Source organism: Urocitellus parryii, chromosome 15, assembly GCF_045843805.1.
Source record: "Urocitellus parryii isolate mUroPar1 chromosome 15, mUroPar1.hap1, whole genome shotgun sequence".
Taxonomy (NCBI): Eukaryota; Metazoa; Chordata; class Mammalia; order Rodentia; family Sciuridae; genus Urocitellus; species Urocitellus parryii.
In genome coordinates, this window is record NC_135545.1 from 51,444,509 (window position 1) to 51,465,114 (window position 20,606).

Here is a 20,606-nt window from a genome sequence, read left to right on the forward strand (position 1 = left end):
AAGGGGAACAAAATCACTTAAGTGTTCAGGGCCACCACACCACCAGAGCGTCCCCGCGAGCTGGTCGGCTCAGGGAGGCGTTTTGTTGTCCTGGCTTGCAAGGTAGCATTATTTTCCCAAGTAAATGGCAGATCGCGCAGATCAAGGACATTGGCAGTAAACCAGGAATGGGGTGTTCCTGGCCCTGGGCTCTCCAGGGAAGCGGGACGGTTTTCGATGTGTCCTGGGGTAGGACCATATTCAAATCACTGGTCTTCCTGGTTTTTCTTCCATAGTGGGGTCAGTAGGTGACCACACTCAGAGGCCAGGTGTGCACCCTCAGGGTTGGGAGTGAACTCTTTTTTTGGCCTAAAGATTCAAATCTGTCCCCAGGCCACAGACTGGATAAGTGTTAAAGCTGAAAGGTTTTAAATTTGCATTTTACCATAAAGTCTCCTGCTACAGGCTGGGTCTGGTCCTCCTGGAGTCTGAACCCAGTTTGGAAGGAGGAGGGTTAGAGAATGTCCACAAGAGAAAACCTTCGTACTTGGCTCAGTAAAAGCCGTTAATGGTGAAAAAGGATATGTCAATGACGGGAAAGAGCGTGAGACCAAGAAAACTGCAAGTAGGCTTTCTTGCCACCCGATACCTGGGTGTGAGCAAGGACTTCAGTTAGAAGGGAAAACTAAGTGGATATTTTTGCTTGGTTTAAAAAAAAAATGTGGGCTGGGGATGTGGCTCAAGCGGTAGCGCGCTCGCCTGGCATGCGTGCGGCCCGGGTTCGATCCTCAGCACCACATACAAACAAAGATGTTGTGTCCGCAGAGAACTAAAACATAAATATTAAAATTCTCTCTCTCTCTCTCTCTCTCTCTCTCTCTCTCTCTCTCTCTCTCTCTCTCTCTCTCTCTCCCTCTCCCCCTCCCTCTCTCTCCCTCTCTCTCTTAAAAAAATAAAAATTAAAAAAATGTGCCATCCCCACTCATTTTCCTGCCTTTGCTATTTTACATATTTATTGATGTGCTCTTTGCCTTAGAAATGAATCCGAGGTTGTACACAGTCCTTGACATAACACGTCTCACGCCATGCTTCTTTATAATCCATGGCTATCATGTCTTTCCAAGTTATAGACAGGAAAACTGAGACTCAGAAAAGTGAAATGCAGGGGCTGAGTGTAAGGCTCAGTGGTGGAGCCAGAGCCTCTGCTTAGCAAAGGTGAGCCCCAGGGTAAAGCCCCAGGATGACAAATTAAATTAAATTAAATTTAAAAAAGGAGAGATAAGTTAAATGCATTGGCTTAAAGTCTTGGACTCAGCAGGCTCTGAACATGAGGTTGTAGGGCTATTTCCCAGTTTGCTAATCTGGAACCCTTTCTAACCTCTCCATGGCCACTAACTAAAACAAATCCCAGACCATCTCCTGCCGGCCCGGCTGGCTTAGATCTCGCAGACTGGGGTGCCAGGATTTAAGGATGATGAAGGCCAGAACTCTCACCTACTAGGGATGAGAATGAAAAATGGTATAACCACTCTGGAAAGCTGCTCCAGTTTCTTAAGAAGTAACACACACATATCAGATGATTCAGCAATCCCCGTCCTGGAAATCTACCTGAGAGACAGGGAAGAACGTGTCCATAGATGCATTCTTCAGGATTTCCAAACACCAAAAACAACCCAGGAGGCCATTAGCTGGTAAATGGGTCAACAAATGGGTCCGTAAGATGAAGCACTATTCAGCCACGAAAAGGAGCTAACCACGGATGCATTGGACAACTTGGAGAGGGCTAGGAAACATTGTGCCCCAAGAAAAGAGCCAGGTGTGAAAGATCATGTACAGTGTGACAGCATTTATATGAGATTTCAAGGAAAGGCAAACTCTCCAGATGGAACACAGAATAGCCTTTGCCTGGGACTGGAGAGACCGGAACTTTCAGGGGTAGTGAAACGTCCCCAGAGCAGATCTTGATGGTGATGAGCTTGGTACACAGATCCTCAGGGTGCATGTACAATGGCTGCAGCCTGCAACTCGAGAATTATTCTTCAGTGAAGTCCTAAGAAATAAATTCCAGGACCGTGAAGTCAGCCATCTGAGACACATAGGAGGGTTTTCAGTAATGATGCCTAGCAAGCCAAGTTCTGCCACTGTCCATCCACCAGTTCAGCAGGAATTACCCCAGGATTATAGAGAAGAGAGGGTGGCAGGGGATGCTAAATTCACGTGCCCCACACTCTATGACAGTGACGTCTGGGAGTCTTCCTGGCCGGAGAGGAAAGAGTATGGCTGGTTGTCTCAGGGCTTTCTCAGAAGTCTTTGCATCCCTAGGAAGTGTATGCTCTTCTTTTCTCTTTTCCACTAAGACACACCTGCATGCAAACACACACGTACACACACTTAGACACCCATACAACTTGTAAAAGGTCAGAAAATAAAATCAACTTTTTAAAGGAAGAAAACAAAAAGGACCCCTAATCCCATCACTCAGAGTTAACCAATTTTAAAATGCTTATTTATTCACGTTAATTTTGATTGCATTAATTCAGGGTGTAATTATCTGTATGTATGTATGTATGTATGTATGTATACACATACATAATTATCTATAAACTCTCTACACACGAGTATATATAATTGTAGTTTGTAATTTTGTAGCACTTTTATGTAGCCATCAACTGTCCTGCTAGCATCTTGTGGACCTTCTGGTGGATGGGGCCTATCTTTCCTTGGTCTTAGAGGAAGCCATTCAAAGGAGAGCTCTGCCTCGCCCCTGCTAGGGGTGAAGACCCCCAGGGATTGGAAGGGCTCCTGGAAAGCTTGTTTTGATGCTCTCCAGGGACTCCCAGTTGCATCCACCTACCCAAACACCAGGGTTTGACCTTTGCTTGGACTACCATCATCCACATATTCTACACCTAAGAAGCACACACGGCCCTCCCTCCCGCCTCACCCAGTAACAATGTAGATCAGTGTTGCAAAATAGGATTCGATCACGACCCGGGTCTGGTCAGGTCGAAGGCCAACTGACAGGGTTCTGAAGCTGCCCTGGGATCCCGGGAAAGGCTGTCAGGGTGGACCACCGACTCGCCGCCGTGTTTTAGAGGGCACGAGGACTGGTGACCTACTTGCCACACACCCCTCCTTCCCTGATCAAGATGCTCCAGTGCTGCTGAGCTGTAGATTTCTGATTTTTGAAACTACAGGAATGCCCCACAGATGGCCTCCCAGGTGCACCAAAAGACAGCAGAGGGGAGACTCGGCGTTTTGCTCTGGAGGGAGTTTGATGGTGTGTGTTTATTTCCATCTGACTCAGGGGGTCTCTTTTCCAAAACATCGAGGGGCCAGCACACTTGGAGGACGTGGCATTTGTGATCTACATCCCTGCCTCAGGAGCCTGTGTTGGTGAGGGCTTAAGGGTTGTGAAAGCTGAGTAAGCCAGATCAAAGTCTCCCGCCTGGCTGGCCGTCCAGTCCTGGGGGGGACGTCTTACTTCAACTACAGATCATTGATCAAAGTTCTCCATCCGCCACCTGTCCCTGTGTCAGCCGGGGTCCGAGGGCTCTGACTGCATGGCTTAAGCATCCAACGGGAAGGGGAAACCCCTTATTTTCTCCTTCACCAGAGACTCTGCATGGCAGGTGGCTGGCTTCCCCAGGTTCTCTCCATTCCCATCCAGAACCCGAGTTTCTGTTTTGTTTGACGACAGTGACCTAATTTCTTTTCGACTCAATGGGTAGACACACCTTATGACTGTCTGTTCTAAGAATCGTAAGCCTTTCAAAGTTCAGAGTCACAGGGGCCCAGGGAAGGGACATCCCCCCTGACCTTTCCATCTTACAAATGGGAAGACAGAGGTGCAGACTTGAGTCCCTGGCCATCCCCAGGATGGTCAGAAAGGCATGGCAGCGGCTCAGGGTTCCTGAGACAGTGCTCACTCTTCTGCATCAGATTGCATCTGCAGGCTTCTTAAAACTACTCTGTTCTTCCTCCCCTTCTCTCTTCTCCCTCCTCGCCCCTGCCCATCTGATCAGGTGCTTAGATCTGAAACCGTCCTCCAAGAACTCCTGTGTCCCACCACCCTGCTCCCAGAGGTTGCGGGTTGAGGTTGATTCTTCAAGGAAATCAATTTCAAGGCAATATGATTAAAAACATTATCCACAGCTGCACAGAGAAGCGGGTCAGTAAACATCTGTTGAAATTCAAGTATGTGAACGAAAGGCCTTCTGCATCCAAGGGACAATTTCCAGCATCCTGGAGCCTTTTTTTTTTTCTTTTTCTTTTAAATGAGGCAGGGATAACAACTTGAGGTGCTGTCACAAGACAGGAAGAGAAGGGGTCACTTCCCCATGGCTCTGTCCTTGTCCTCGTAACCTGAATGCACTGCTGACCTTCCTGAATAACCTTGTCGTGGTGGCAGGAGGAGGGAGCAGGATGAACTTGAGCCTGGACACCCAGTTAAAGCCTCATTATGATCCTTGCAAAATGCCAGGGGGACACCTGGGTGGTTGGCGCAGGCTTCCATGGCACCCAGGGCGGTGTCCACCTTCTGCTCCTGGGTGGACCAATGTGAGTTCTGTAATCCACAAGTGACCTGCACCCTCCAAGAGCCACTTCACCCTTGAGAGACTCTGGAGCTGACGGGACAGCGTCGCTTAACCCCAGATGGAGGCTTACCAGGAAATGCCCCAGGAGGCGGCCCATGGAGAACAGGCTACCGCCAGGTTGCAGGGCACCCCTTGCCCTTCCAGCCCTGCAACCTGTTTTCTTCCCATTATGCCTGGTGGAGACCTGGCGGTGGGCCTTCAGCCATCCCCACACGGTCCTCCTCAAAGGTCGGCCTGGGAGAAATCCAGGACCTACGGCACAAAACTCCGTCAACCCTGCTGAGCACCCTAGAAGTGCGTGAGATGCTCTGTTCATGTCACGAGGACTTAAAAAAGAAAGGGGGTCAGTCCTTCTGGTCTGGTCGTAATTGCAAACACCTGCAAGGCAGCCCAGTGGGGCGGTGACTGCGCCTCCTGAGCCAGCACACCTGAGCTTGTGCCCCACCATATCTTTGCCAAGGTTTCTATAAAGCTCTTGGGGAAAATGACTTAATTTCTCTGAGCCTCAGTTTTCTTGTGAGATGGAGATAATGAAATCAGGCAGAGAGCTGCAGAGTAAGCAGTCAACAGTGTGTTTACTAGACCTGGCACTAAGATCGCCAATACGAAGACCCTCGGATTTCTGAAGAAGGGACTTAGAGGAGGGGCCAAGTCTAGAGGCAAGACCATGGGTTAAGGTGCAAAATGGAGATGCTGTGGCACACAGACCAGGCAGTGCAGCCTTGAACAAGTGCATGGACCTCCAAGGCATGATTCCTTCACTAGGGAGGGAGGGGAGAGAGAGAGGGAGGGAGAATTAGCTGAAGTACTGAAGGCACATGGTAGGAATTCAATAGATGCCCATTTTCTTGCTCTCCTTTGTTTACTATATCTCACATTTACTTGGAGCCCGTGTTCAAGGCCATGGACACACTGTCCCAGTCACTGTCCCCAGCTGCTCTCTGAGCTCCTGTTCTTGTGCTCCAAAGCCCCTGTTTTGGTGTTTAGCACAGCACTGATGTCCACCACACACACAAGCCACCCTCAAACGCTGGTCCTCCATTTCTCCATTCGGGGCATGGATCCCCATGTTGCTCAGTTTGTGAAAATATTGAGATAGGCACTTATCATAGATGTGTATAATGCATGTATATCATGCTACAGTTTTAAAAGGTGTAATATTCGGTTTTAAACAGACTCAAACATCAGTGACTATCTGCTGACCTAAGGCCCTCACTAAGCGTCAGGAAGGAACCTGCTCCTATTTCTGGAGTTCTGGCTGTCACTCTTTAAGTTTGCAATCTCCTTACACTTTTTTTTTTTTTTTAATAGTGGCACAGACATTTACTGACCAGCAGACATGATGAGGGTGTAAGTTAGTCGACCATTTATAACTTTGTGTAGGAGATCTTCATTCATTTAAAAAACTTGTACTTGGGCACAGTGGTACACACCTAGAGTCCCAGCTATTCAGGAGGCTGAGACGGGAGGATCACTTGAGCCCTGGAGTTTGAGGTCAGCCTCAGCAACATAGTGATATCCCATCTCAAGAAACAACATAAATACATAAAATAAATTACTTGAATGTAGAAAGGGCTCTTTCTCCTCACCAGGCTGCGTGATTTGGCCCTGGGAGTGCATAGGGTAGGGCTGTGGTCTGGGTATAGTTTTCCTCCAAAGATCCAGAGGCTGGAAGTTCTGTCCCCAGTGTGAGGGTGTTGAGGTAGGAAAACACTGCACAGCTGGGACCTAGAAGGTAATTAGGTAATGGGGGCTTCACCCTCACAAATGGCTCAGTGCTGACTCTTGGGACTGAATTAGGGCCCGTGTGGCTGGATTAGATCACTAGAGTGGGCTGTTATAGAGCAAGGCCACCCAGCTTGACACTTGGCCCCTTCTGCATGCAGCCAGTTTCCCTCGTGTTTCTCTGTCCTGTTGTGATTCATCCAGGGGATCCTCACCAGGATGCCGGTGCCATGCTAACTGCACTTTCCAGCCCCCAGAATTAGGAACCAAATAAACCTCCTCTCTTTATACATTTCCAGAATCAGGTATTCTGTTACAGCAATGTGAATCAAATGGAAACAGGGAGACAACTCAGGAAAGGTCCGGGTCTCTCTGAAGACTCCATTTAGTGGTGTAGCAAATGTGTAGCTATCTGCAAAGAGCCTCTGCGAGTGCTGGCGAGAAAGGGTCCCCGGGGAGGTGCCCTTGCCTGGAGAGCCGAAAACTGAATCGGCACAGTTCTGGCTGAGGCCCCAGGGGAAGAGCAAACGGAGAAGGAACAGCGTTTGCTGAAGCCTTGGGTCCCTCCATCCCTGGAGTACAGCCCCAGTGCTGCTGCCTGGCAGCTGGGGCACCTTCAGCAGATCCTGAAGCCCTCTGAGCCTGCGCCAGTGTCTGCTCGGGGACTGCTGCTGTGCCAGGCTTACGGAAAGAACCCGATGTTGTTAAGGCAGAAGATTTCTGGACATTCTCCACCAGGGCTCCGATGGCAAACAACCGAAAGATGTTGACAGTGGGTAACAGAGAAAGACCGTCTTCGGCTGTGGGTGTGTGAAGGTTTGGCGGTGGTGGGTGTTTTTGCAAAATCATCAGGCTTTGGGGGATGGCAGACCCCATAGGACATGCCCAGCCATTGCAAGACCTCCCGCGCGGCCTTCTGCGTGGGAGTGTAGTTGGGGAGTCTCTAGACCAGAAGCGACTTCCACTGGACCTTCCTATAGGAGGCGGTAAATGATCCCTCTAGTAGGCATAAGGACCCCTGGAGCACAAGGATCCAACCATCAAAAAATGTGCATTTTGACCATGAACGTTTACCCCAGTGATTTCCCATTCTGCAAACACTTTTGAAGCCTTGACCAAGAAATTCCCCAGTGCCCCATGCTGCTGAGAAGGTTTTCAGTTACTTTCTGATAAGAGGGTTTCCACACAGACCTCTTCCTACCCAGCAGAGTCAGTGGATTTGAAAGAGGGCCTGGGGCTGACACTCCCCAGTGTCTGCTGGGAGATTGCAGGGGACAAAGCAGCTCAGAGGTCCAGCTCTCACCTCCTGGGGGACGGTGGTCACAGCTCCTGCATTTCAAGTCAGAGATTTCTGTTCAGACGCCCACGTGCTGCCCCGGGGAGTGGCCGTCTGGCTGTGTAAGACATTCTCTGCTTTTCTTACTCTCCCTTTGCCTACGTTTTCTGGTATCTATTCCAAATTAGTAATTCTCTAGTTTTCAAGTTTCTGATCTGGCTGAGATGAGAAAAAAAAAAAAAAGTCAGTTGATGGGCTCTTCATCCCTGGGAGAGGGTGCCGCGTTTGCTATTTAATTTTTTTTTTCTCTTCCTGACTTTGTGAAGTTCCCTTTGCCCCTCTTCCTGACTCCTCATATCCCTTATCTCCAGGTGGGCATCCTCAGCACCCGAGTCGTTTCACCAGGACCATTTGCAGGAGCTTAGGGGAGGGGGCAGACCCCTCCCCAGGAGCTGCTCTCTCTAAGCCACAGTAGCAATTTCCTGCTCGATTACAACTCTGCTCAGCCCTTCAACCTGCTTGTCAGCCTGGCCTCTGCCTGTCCCGGATAATCCAGCAATTGGTGACAGGGTTATTGACTCACAGGTTTCTAGAAGCATCTTATTCACTTTTCTAAAGAGGAATTCTCTCACCCTCTTGTGGCTTTGCAGAAACTGGTGCTAATTTCCACCCACCCCACCCCGCCCCCATGCTTTTTAGTGCCACTGGGGGAGCGTTCCCTCCCTTATCTAGTCCTGCAGATTGTTTTGCTTAGAGCGATGCTTGATGCCCACTGTGAGTCTCGCACCTTCTTTTGTGTTGGGAGCAGGAGCTGTGGATGATGGCAGCTGGCTGGGCTTTCTGCTGAGGAAGTGGTCCTGTTTCTACTGGTTTACACGACTTTCTTCCCTGTGCTGCCTCATAATCCTTTTATAAATTTAAGTTTACATTCTAACAATAGAGAAAGCTGGTGGGTTTCTTTTTCTCCGATCAGCTATCTTTCAAGGCACTTCTGAAACCAGTTGTTTTGATTCGGCACCCCATGCTGAGCCTGAGTGACAGCCAGGCTCCTCTCCTGCACTTTGGGTCCTCCTGGGGTTCTTCTCTACTTGCCTTTTGCAGAAAACATGCATTTCCTGGTACTCTGCTACGACAGAAGCTCACCAATTCTCTGTTGTAATCAACAAATAGATTTTGAACATTTGACTCTTTTTTTTAAAGGAGTTTCAAGGGTAAGAGCTTCTGTCTTGTGAATGTCAAAGAAGTTTTCTCATTCGCCCCTTTCTTCTCCCTCTCTCCCTCTCTCTTTAATTTGTTAATGCTTTCTACTTATTTTGCTTTGGATAATTTTCAAAGTACAGCTTCCTCTGGAGATCTCTAAAAGGCAGAAGTCCTGGCTGTTAAAGATTCACGTTCTCAGAACGGCCCAGTTAGGGTACCCTCAGGTTATTTATAACTGGATTTTATCTCAGAAAATTAACTAAAAGAAGATTAACCAGAAATCTAAAGGAAAATGCCTTAAACACCTCATCTATTATGCTGCGCTCAAACAGATATTTTCATCTTAACAGCTTGGCAAACCCAGTGGAACGCTCTTCCTAGTTTGGGGCATAAAATAAGATAACACTCTGCATTCCTGCAGGAAATCTTGTAACTCTCCTTAAAATTAAGGCATAAAGTCTGAAAACTCGGGCTTCCTCTGCAGAGTCTCATCACGTCGCCTGTTAACTTAAGTGGTTCCATTTCTGCTGGTTCACGGAGCCCCAGGACACTGAAGCGCCTCCCCCAGAAACAAATGCTTCCCCGCCCCCCAGCCTTCCTGGGCAGCACGGAGTCGCAGGCTCAGATCAGCATGGAAGAGGGCTTCACTTAGACATTCCCTGGGTCCTCTCATGTACCCAGATAAGGGAGGAAGCCAGAAAAGGTAGCCCCCTTTATCCGTCTGGGACGTTATTCATTATATCTCATTTAGGGTTGATGGAAAGGCCAAGTGTTCACAGTAGCATAGCAGGCCCACCCTGCCCACCCTGCCCGCCCTGCCCGTCCTACCCGTCCTACCTGCCTTCTCCCTGACTGCCTGCCTCCTCCCTCTGACCCTCTCCACCCAATCGCTCCTCACATTCTACTTCAGCCATTCCCCCAACACTCAGGTTGTGTGTCCACCCCTGATGCTTTGTCTCTGCTGTCCCTCTCCAACGCAGGTCTTTGCTCAAACTTCCTATAACAAAACCTCTGTCCTCTGCTCCACCAATGGATGGCAGGCTGCCTCCTGGGCCTGCGCCCCCTCCCTGCCCCTGCTTTATATTCCTGTGCCCTTTATGACACAGACACAGAGAGAGACGAGATTTTTTTTTGTCTCTTCCTCTGCCATTGGGAAGGATCTAAATTCACAGGTATGCAGATTCTAGATTCTCGTCTGCCTTGCTCATTGCTGTATCTCCAGGGCCTGGGAGAGGCTTCGGCACATGGCAGACAATAAAGATGTGTTGGTGAGTGAATCTAGCAGAACCCTGAACGCAGTGTCCACTTGCTCCAGCGCATGGCCCCCTAGTTTTATATGCACCTTACAGTTTGGCCAAACAGTCCCCCAAATCCAGTGACTGACTAGTTAAGGCTCTGCAGGCAGTAACTGCATGAGGGGGATTCAGAACTCAGTCCCCAGTGCCCCATCTGCTTCTCAGGTGTCAAACAAGTGAGACCTGTTTTCATAGGTTCCTGAGGATCCTTTCCCATTTGCAGCTGTCACCAGAGAGGAGGTCCCTGCAGACAAGGCTCACCTGTCCCTCTTGGCCTACTCAGCAGTGGCACAAAGAGTATCCCTTGGGGAACAGTGTCTGGATCCTCCAGCAGCCGACCTCTCTGAGGATACAGTGCTGCGTGAAGTTCAGGAGGGCTGTTTGAACCGTAGCTCATCAGCCTCGTGAGCTCAGAGAGACGACAGACGTGCCTGTGTCAGAAGTGGCTGGCGTGCCCCGCAGGGATCTTGCGTGACATTAGAAGTACCGGCTGGCAGACAGGACTCTTGTCACTGAGGAACCTCTATAACCATGGGATAAGTTAACCTAAGCCTCAGTTTACCCCTCAGGTCAGTGGGGATGATACATAAGGTTCACGACCACTGTATCAGTTCTGGGAGCAGCTCAGGAAATAATACCTACGAAGACTGGTTCAGTGTGAAGCACACTAGTGCTTACAAATGTCATCCACTAGTTTGTTATCATTAGCACCTCTTTTACACGGTTGCCATGAAGACAGCATGAGATACCGTATGTAAAGAATGTCGCACGCAGCCTGGTACGCTTCAGAGTTGCATAAATGTTATCAGCCCTTAATTTCCTCTACATCCTGCTTCCCTCCAACGCCTAGAAGTCTGCTTCTACCCCAGCTGTGCTACTGAAACCAATTCTATAATACTCAGTGTCTGTTGAAAAACTCAGGGAGGAAAATCAAGAAGAAAGAGGCCAGGGAGCTCAGCCCTCAAGATCATGGACCCGGCGTTCAGCACCTGGAAGAGGCCCTGGTGTCACCTGGCTGGCAGGTTGCTATGATCACGTGGAGTACGTGAAGCTTGCTGCGAGACCCAGCAAGTCCTTGATAAGTGGGGGCCCTCCCATGATGACCACCTACCTTGCACACAGACTCAACTCACAAGGGTCGGGGGGAGGGAGGCCGTTGATCACGTGACCACGGAACCCGACTTCTGGCGGAGAGGCCACATCTCTGTGCCTAGGAGTAATTTCTTAAGGTCTGAGATCTCTACAGTCTCTTGAGTTATTCTTTAGGTTAGGCTTCAGATTCTTCGAAGCCTTTGGCAGTCTGGTGCAAGGGTTTTAACTGACCAGGAAACTATTAAAAAGTAGACACAGTAAAAGAGGAAACAGAGAAGTGATCCAGGTTGATGGTGCCATATGCAACTCAAAGGCACTTCTATTTGTGAAGAAGAAAGCTCTGGGTCTATTTTGTGGCTTATTTCATAATCTTGCAGAGATGTTGGATCAAATCGGGCATCCAAAGAGACGCCAGCACCAAACAGAGACAGCTCTGCTGCGTCCGCAGTTTTCTCTCTTATTAACATGAAAACACCTTACATGGTTGGAAACATCTAAAGGCTATTTTTTATTTTATTCTCCATTACCTCACTCTAATGCTTCAGCCCGTACCTGTGGAAATTAGACTGTCACCTGCTTTTAACATCCTGTTTTCTTTCGTGTTTGTAATGAAGCCCTCTGGGAATTATGCGATTACAAAAATGAGTTACAAATCCTCATTCAGTATACACAAGTATGTAGCTGCTTTCCTTCTCTGTTTAAATAGTCTACAAAACAAGAAATAATTAGTCAAGCACTATCGGTAATTAAGCACATAAGATGAACATTAAACAAACTGCAATCTTGCATCATTTTGAAGGTGGATAGACAGGTTTTTGCATTTGGAATCCAGCCAACACACCCTTCTTCGTTCCCTCTGTTCCTTATTTATGATCAGCAAGGGAATTCACTTGCCTGACTTGCTGATGTGCTCAGCACGAGGGTCCACCTGAGAGTTCACAGAAGTGTGAACGGCGAGTTTTTGACAACACTACCATTGGGAGAGGAGGATTTCAAAGAAGTTGATACATTGAGTGGAAAGACAATGTGCTTTCCCAACACAGCACACGAGGTGACTCCAACTGGGCCAGAGAAGCCCTGCTCTCTCCTATGTATCATCAGTACCTGTGTATCTACAGGACCCTGTCTCCTGTCTTCCAGAACATTTGTTCTCTTCCAGAGACTCCTCTCCGGCTCCCTGGAGCTTTTTGTTAAGATTTAATCCATCCCAGTCACTATCCGAAAAAGTTTGCAGTCTAATTTAATCGGGTTTGTCTTGAAGACCTGAACTTCTAGAAAACTAATTTATAGGTTTCGACCAAAATATATTTGTAATGAAAATCAGAGGATCACACATCTCCCATTGAATGATCCTAAGCTCCAACAGAGGGGAAAAAGGTTGTGTCAACATCATATATTTTATTTTTTTTAAATGGGTGCATTACAGCTGTACATAAGGGCGGGATGCATTGTTGCATATTTGTACACGCACACAATGTAACAATATAATTTAGCCGATATCATTCAGCACCATATAGTTTATGTACCAAGTTTTTACAAGGCCCTAATTCATACTGGGAAACTAAATATTCATTCAGCAAGCACTTTGGGTGTGCCTACGATTTGGTAGGCTGCTTGCTAGGAACAGTGAAGCCTCTTCCCTGCCCCAAGGCGAGCCCTGTCTGGCTGCAAGCCCCAGCCCTAAGCGGCTCATGCAGAGTGTTTTTGCCAAGCTACGTGGTAATTTTTCGAGCTCCACGTGTGACATGTACATAGACAATATTTGTACCTGATAGGCTGGGTCTCCGTTAATCACCAAAGAGGTAATAGAATGATCACTGATTTTCCTTCTGGCTTTTCTACCCCCAAAGGTAGTTTCTGCAGTGACTCCATAGACTCTATAGATGGAAGCATTCTCTTCTGCCATTACAAGAGCTGGCAGTAAATAGCACTCTTCATTTTATCTGTGACTTATTTTTTGCTATGAAAAATAAATGGGAGGAACACTTCCTAACGTGTATATTATGTCACTCTTTTCAAAGCCTTTGACACCCATGCCCAGGGGTCTGGACAACATCAGCAGTATCTCAAGCTCCTGAGTACTGAGCCCAGAGAAGTTAAGTGACCTGCTCCAAATAACATGGCAATCTGACAGAGCCAAGATGCTCTTCTGTCTTCTATCTCATGACACATCTCTCTCCTGACAAGTGATTCCAAGCCCCAAGGGAGGAGGAGAAGAATCGCGTTGACACCATACATTGTAAATATCAACTTTTACAAGGACATAACATTATTTTGAAAATGTTTTGGCATCCAGACATTTAGCAAAGCCTACTGTGTGCATGGTTGGTAGGAGTGACCTAGAGCTGACCAGGCATAGCCTGTCCTTCGAGAACTTGGCCCAGCAACATGAGAGGACGGGCAGCAGCGGAGCTGAAACGCACATTTCCATTCTGCTTCTGACACAAGGCGTTATGCCGGAGGCTGGAGGGCAGCACGCACCCAGGGGTGGCCTGTGCTGTTAGTGGCCCCAGGGCCCAGGAAGCAGCGGGTCTTCAGGAGGTGCATGGCCCTGGAAGACTCAGAAAACAGGGACGGAAGCTGTTGCTGCTGCAGCCATCTCAGCCTCGTGGCTGAGCTCCATGCACCTGGAGAGCTCCCCACCTCTGCGAGTCTTTCTCATGGGCAGAGATAAGAAACTAAGTGACAGCCTCAGTGGAATCTAAAGCAGAAAAGGGATAGTAGTGGAAAACTAAATAGAGTCTATTTAGTTAACACGAATGCGTCAATGCTGATTTTTAATTTTTGTTGTTGTTTTTGTTCTGGGGATTAAAGCCAGGGGTGCTTAACCACTGAGCCACATCACCAGCCCTTTTGATTTTTTTTAATTTTGAGACAGGGTCTTGCTAAGTTGCTTAGGGCCTCACTGAGTTATGAAGGCTGGCTTTGATACTCTCCATCCTCCTGCCTCTGCCTCCACAGTTGCTGGGATTATAGGCACACACCACTGTACCTGGCCAATTTCTTAATTTAAATAAAGGTACTATGGTCATGGGGGACACTGGTGTTAGGAGAGAGAGAATGGAGGATAAACAGGAACTCTGTAAACTTTGCAACTTTCCTACAAAATGAAAAATATTCTAAGATACAAAGATGATTTAAAGGGAAAAAAGTTGTTCATGATAATACTGTACATTAGTCTCGCTGTTTTGGAATACTTGAGAACACCATCTATATAACTAAAGATAAGATCCATTTGAACACCTGGTCATCCTGCTTCTCAGAAAGTGCCTGGTCATCATGTGTACTTGAGAGTGACACGTGGCTGAAACCCAACATCACAAACATGATGGAGAGAGAAAGGACACAGAAGAGGGTGTCCCCATGATGATGCTTACAAGGAGCTCAGCAAAAGACACACTGTCCGCTCACCAGAAGACTGGGTGGAGGGTGGGAGAGGCCACAAGTGTGCTCTCCCGTGTTCCTGATGAGCTTCCTGATCAGGGTGTTGGAGGTGTTCAGTTTGTGAAAGTTCATTGGGTGACCCTTGAATGAACTGTGGAGGTTTTTGTTAGCTCTGTTGTATTCCAGTGAAGAGTTCCCGGGTCCATGGACACACAGGGTTAGCTAAGGTAGCTGTCAGGAGAGTTAAGGAGAACCATGTAAAGCATGCTCAATGCATTTATTGACTGTCCTGCTCTCCTCCTGGGTACTACCCGGACTCCCAGTTTACCCTCAGAGGTCCTGCAAGCCTTCTGACTCTCATCATGGGAAGTTGCTCCTTCCACAACACAGTCTTTCCTTCTCAACCAAGATGGCAGCCCTGGTGCAAGGGCACGTGCCATTGGCAGCTGGAGACACGCCTCCAGATCTCTGTGCATTTGTAGAGGCTGCTAAGTGGTCAGCTCGCGAGGGGCTCTTTCCTGGGGAGGCAGGTGCCAATCACTCTCTACCTTTTTTGGTATTTCTTGTCATTTGTAAATGGGACAGGAGTACTGAAAAAAAAGGTACTTGCCTCCTTCCATCTGTATTTTCTTTACTAAATTATCCAGTCTTATAAATATTTGAATAACATTTGGTCGGGATAAAATCTTTCCTGTCAGCTCAGTACAAGAGCACTTTTTGGCTCCTGAGACCATAACAGTCAGATAAATTAATATTGATTTGTTAGAAAATAGTTTTCACTCTGTCTAAACATCTTATTCTGGGCTCTTGAACCAAAATTATGAATTTAAAAGCAGCAAAATAGTTCTTCACAGTTTTCCCAGTGAAACTAATTATGGGCAGATTGTGAAAAATGTATTGGATGCAATTTCCAACACGAGTTCTGCTAACCAAAATTCACAGAATCCAGAGACTCGATGTCTGATTTATTTGAGCAAGTTGCAATTTGGTAGACGGGAGAATTTATGTAAATAGTTTTTGCAATTTCCATGGGGATAACTCAGTACATTAGTATCTCACAAATGGCAGAAGATGAAGGGGATCCTTTCTCTAACTGATAATTTTATTTACCTAACAGGAGGTCTATCTATGAAAGACAACTCATTCATCTGCTCCACGAATGTACAGAATGGAGAATTTGACTTGGTCCTTAATTATATGCATGTACAGTATTAAAGATGGAAATTTCTAAAAAAAAAAAGAAAGAAAGAAAAGAGAAGAAAAGAAATTACTACTCATAGGCTCAAGCCCATTTGGGACATTTGGTATGCATTTTTTCTTTTAATAGATGAATTTACTTTGTGCCTTATGAAACAAATCAGTACAATCATTGCATCCTGTTTCCTACTTTATTTACTAAATATTGTCTTAAACATGATTTCGAATGGCCGCTTAGCAAAGGAACAGTTTTTCTTCTTTGGGACATTTAAGTTGTTTCCAATTTTAAACAACACAGCAATGAACATCTTTGCAGAATTCTTTATCAAACTTCAGGTGGTTTTTCAAATAGATGCCTGGAGTTTCATCTCACATGTAAAGTGTTTCAAGACTCACTGATACATTTTACTCAATTACTTTTCAAAAACTATGTAAGCTATAAAGAAAAGCATATGTACAAAGGAAGAAATACACATAAATAAAAAGGAGAACAGGCATAGAAAAAGTGTATACATAAGAGAAACTGCAGGGAAAGTGGTAAATAGACACCAAGACAGGCTATGAAGTTCTGGTTCCCACCTGAAGGGCTGCAGGGGCCAGAGGTGTCCACAGTCTTCCATTTCTGGAAAACACCATTAGGGTCTTATAGGGTGGTAACGCACAGCTATGGGGTCAAGATTATTTTCTACCTTGAACCGGTTCATTAAAGCATCTGTAATGAAAGAGAATGTGAAAGTTTTGAGAGTCTTCTGGGTTGAGAAGGAATATTTCAGTCTTCATATTGTCAATCTCAAAAACTTTTCCAAAATTGGAAGTGACAGTCTGTCCAAGGATATGCATGCATATTTTATATATATAAATATGCATATGTGTGTACATATATAAATATATACACACACATATATAACATATATATATGTATATCACACACACACACACACACACACACACACACACACACACACACACACTGGGTCTGTGAGTCTGTTGCTAGGTTTGGGGAGTGAACTATTTTCTACCATAGATTAAACTGAACTAGACCGCATGTCAAAACAGAGTCTCAATGTCAACTTAATCCATTGTCATAGCTGTAAAATGCTATTTCATTATACAAGCAATTCCCTGGTGGATTTCTCCTGCCTTCCTATGCAGCTCAACCCTATTTTAATCTCTCATGGCTTGGGTTCCTTTTTTCCCAACTCCTAACATTTTAGAATTATTAAATATATTTGCTGCTGGGCCACCTGTTTGATATTCACACTTACGAAAGAAAGAGGAATAAAATGCAGGCGACAAAGTATGTTTTTTAAAAGTAAAAAAAAAAAAAAACAATACAACACCAAACAACGACAACAACTTCTTGAGAACTTCCCAGGACATTTTTATCATTTTCTCTGGAAAGTTGAACAAGTGCCTGAAAATCCCAAATCCCACCATGTGACATGTGTTCAGGCACAAAGGTGAGACATGCTGATACTAGCGTGGATCCCACAAAGTAGCTGTACCCGAATTCCCCTGAGTCTTTTAAACATGAGGGTTTTCTAGATGTGACAAAAGAAAATTTCCAAATCAAAATTCCCATTTGCCTTTTGGGGTGTTGAATTTTCTCCACATTTGTGCAATTAAGGGTTTTGCTGAGTGAGCTTAGGACCCTGTCTCTTTAAGTGTTTAACAGTAATTGGCCCATGTCCTGGTGTTCATTGAAAATCCTAGACATTTCATGTAAAATCTTCTTAATGAGGGGATGAATTTTTCATTCACATTAGAAAGCTCACTCTGACAAACAATTTCTAAATAAAACTTTGGCGACATGACATCCCACATTGGAATTGACAGAGAGGACAGGTGCATTAGAATATAACTGTATGGCGATCCTTCAAGCTGTCAGCCATGAATATTTTATTTCTTAATGAATCATCTTTGTGAAATGAACTTTCTTGTTGTAGTGTCAGTGCCATTTACAACAAAAAGCTGGCTCCTTTTGAAAGGTGAGCTGCTTAAAGATGCTGATGCAGTATAAAATGCTTAACCCTACCTGGGAGCTGGCAGTCCCCGCCCCTCTTCCCTTCTCCCTGGGGAAGTGATTGCAGGACCCACCTCAGCTAGCAGGATGCGCGGAGGAGAGAGCTTTGCAGGACTCACTGAACCCCCCTGGTGTCCACCCCCAGGCATCCATCCCCAGGCGGCCACTGTGACCTTGGGCTCCTCTTTTCTGGACTGCGGTCACCATGGGTTTCCCACATCCTAAGGCTCATGGGGTACTCTTGGCGGGTGCCGGTGACCTCTGTAGGCAGCACGCCTTTGTCTGGTACCCAGCTCCCTTCTCTTCCAGATCCAGAGCCTGTGTGTCACTGTTGTATGGATGGAGGGGGCTGTCATTCTGACAGTGTCTTGAGTATCTCCCGTGGGACGCACCAGAACTCATCTTCAGACTGCCATCAGAGCATTCTGAGATGTCCCTGCGCCTGGGTGCAACATCAGGAGCCCTTTTGCTTGTCTCTTGACACCACCTGGACAATACAGTTGCTCCCCCAAATAGCCCAGGTTCAGTTCCATGCCCTTGGAAACTACGGGTGCAGTTGTGAGAGACTGATTCTCTTTATTTTCCCCCCTCTCTCTCTCCTCTCTCTGGAATTCATGGTCTTAACCATGTTCCCAGGACTGCCCAGGAACTGGCCAGCCTTCTGTTCACCTGCTCTGATTTCCTTTCTATTCGTCAGGGTGGCCATCACAAGATTCCCCTTCCCCTGAGGCTCCTGATTCAGCACCTCCCCGATGGCTTCACCTCTTGATTTACTGAGAGCAAAGGAACCTTTCATGCGAAGCCCTCTGCACCCTTCCCATCTTCCCCAAGAAACCGATCACTTCCCTTCCCCAGCCGACTTCCCTTCCTCCATGGTCATGTCCCTCTTTGAATCCAACTCGGGGGTCAGTTTTGCCACTTGCGCTGGGGGTGCCACACTCTCCTGCCCTTCAGGAATGTGGCATCATCAGCAAGGTGACAAGGATTCGTGCCAGGATTGGCAAGTTATGGCCATTCTCTGTTGTCAGGAAAAGTTTATTGAGGTGCAGCCCCCTCCCTCCTTGATGTACTGCGCGTAGCTGATCTCACATGGCTATGACAGGATCATTTGCAACAGAGACTGTGAGGTTTACAGCACTGAACATGGTGTCTAGTCCCACTTTACAGGAGACATTTGCCAAGTTCTGATTCATACTGTGGTCAAAAGCTTGTACCCTACAAATTGGGGGCCCCATAAGAGTCTGCAGATGAACCCAAGTGGAACCCCCTGTCTCAGAGCTCCGATTCTTGCCCTTGGCAGTGTATGCTATACTCTCCCTCTTCAGATATATTATAGTGCAACACAGTAACCATGAGATCATGGCTTCATGCAGGAGAAAACCCGGCCGTGTCTGATGGCAGTGAGCAAGCCCAGAGGAAATGGAATGTGCTAGAAATTTGTTGTTTCCTTTCGTTCGATTTCAGTGAGAATCATATTTGCAAGCACACTTTCAGTGTGGGCAGGTGACAATTTCTGCAGGTATTTTTTTTCCCCCTTCCCTTTTAACTTGTGCAAATGTAGGTCCATGTTTTGTTTCACATTGATTGATGGCAGTAGCCACCACCCGAGGTTTAAAGACACGCCCTCACCTTCAGAACCAGGGTTTCAGAGACTGTCTCGTGAGAAAGTCTGCACTACATGATGAATTTTCTATTGCTCTCCACTGTTCACAAGTCATCCAGATTATTCGGATTAAATTAGATGTACACCATCTTGTATCTTTTTTCTCAGAAAATTGATCGTTTTCTCTGCTTCTATCTCTTCTCTCTCTCTAATATTAGAATATTCTAAAATCTGAAACTACATATAACAAAAACTCTGTATTCGTTGCAAATTACTCCTAGAGAAGAGCGTGCACGCGCACACGCATGTACATGTACACTCACTCACACACACACACACACACTTTTGTTTTTCTTAAGCCAAGTCAATTTCATTTACAGAGTGTAAAGCGAATAGCCATATTTAGTAAAAGAGACAAATTTGCTATGGAAATGCTAATGTTAGAATTGAAATGTCTAAAAATTAAAACAAATGAAAATACATAAATAAAAGCCCCATTTGGTCATCTTCTTGACCCTCTTGACTCACCATCATTCTTAACCCTCATTTTCTTATTGGGTGGGCATTCCTCCCTCCTCCAGGGTCTTCTGAGACTCTCCCCAGCTCAGTCAGGCAGCTGGTCCACACTTGCTATCTGAACTGGGCAGGCCTCCTGGTTTCCCTGAAGTGGTCCTTATGTCTCCACTTCCTGTCCCCTTTGAACCCCAGAAATAGCAATGGCATCCAGATTTTGTCTACTCACTCAACCAGTCTTTTCCACAATCTTCTTTCTCCCCAAACCAGCACCCTGATCATACCTTCCCTGAGTGCCACCTATACTTTGAATTACCAGTTACCTTTCCACTTGTTGTTTATCTAGACCCCAGTCTTAGGTTTGTTCCAGGTACCGGTATATAGGAAGTCACGGGTTTCGTGCCTTTCTTATCACTACTCAATAAAATGTACTCGTAGCTCTGATCATAAAGAACTTAGGTAGCATCCCTGTGCTGCCTGATCCTGAAGTTCTGCCTCTAGGGAATAATAAATCCTTACTTGGTCCACACTCTTCCAGGCTAAGAGAGAATGTCTGGTGAGCTCCATTCTTCCAAGTTCTCAGCAAATGGCCTATTCGCCTTTCCCACATCCCTCCAAATGATTGCTAGGCTATTTTATAGTGAATTTAAAAAAACAAATTGTTCAAGGGGATGAATCAAGGGAAATTTAGATAATTTTGCTCAAAAATAAAGTTATTTAA

At 46.4% G+C, this 20,606-nt stretch overlaps 1 protein-coding gene across 2 annotated transcripts in view; it reads left to right on the plus strand.

Annotated features, from left to right (window-relative positions):
• Wwox (WW domain containing oxidoreductase) overlaps positions 1 to 20,606 on the plus strand; it is an 862,968-nt gene that overhangs the window by 581,139 nt on the left and 261,223 nt on the right. The window contains exon 9 of one of the 2 annotated variants that reach the window (XM_077792924.1): positions 15,667 to 15,818. The exons of the other annotated variant lie outside the window; for it this stretch is intronic. Within the exon in view, the coding sequence (XP_077649050.1) occupies positions 15,667 to 15,681 (15 nt within the window). The 3' untranslated portion in view covers positions 15,682 to 15,818. Of the gene's footprint in view, positions 1 to 15,666; positions 15,819 to 20,606 lie in introns of those variants that run through there. 2 annotated transcript variants of the gene reach the window in all.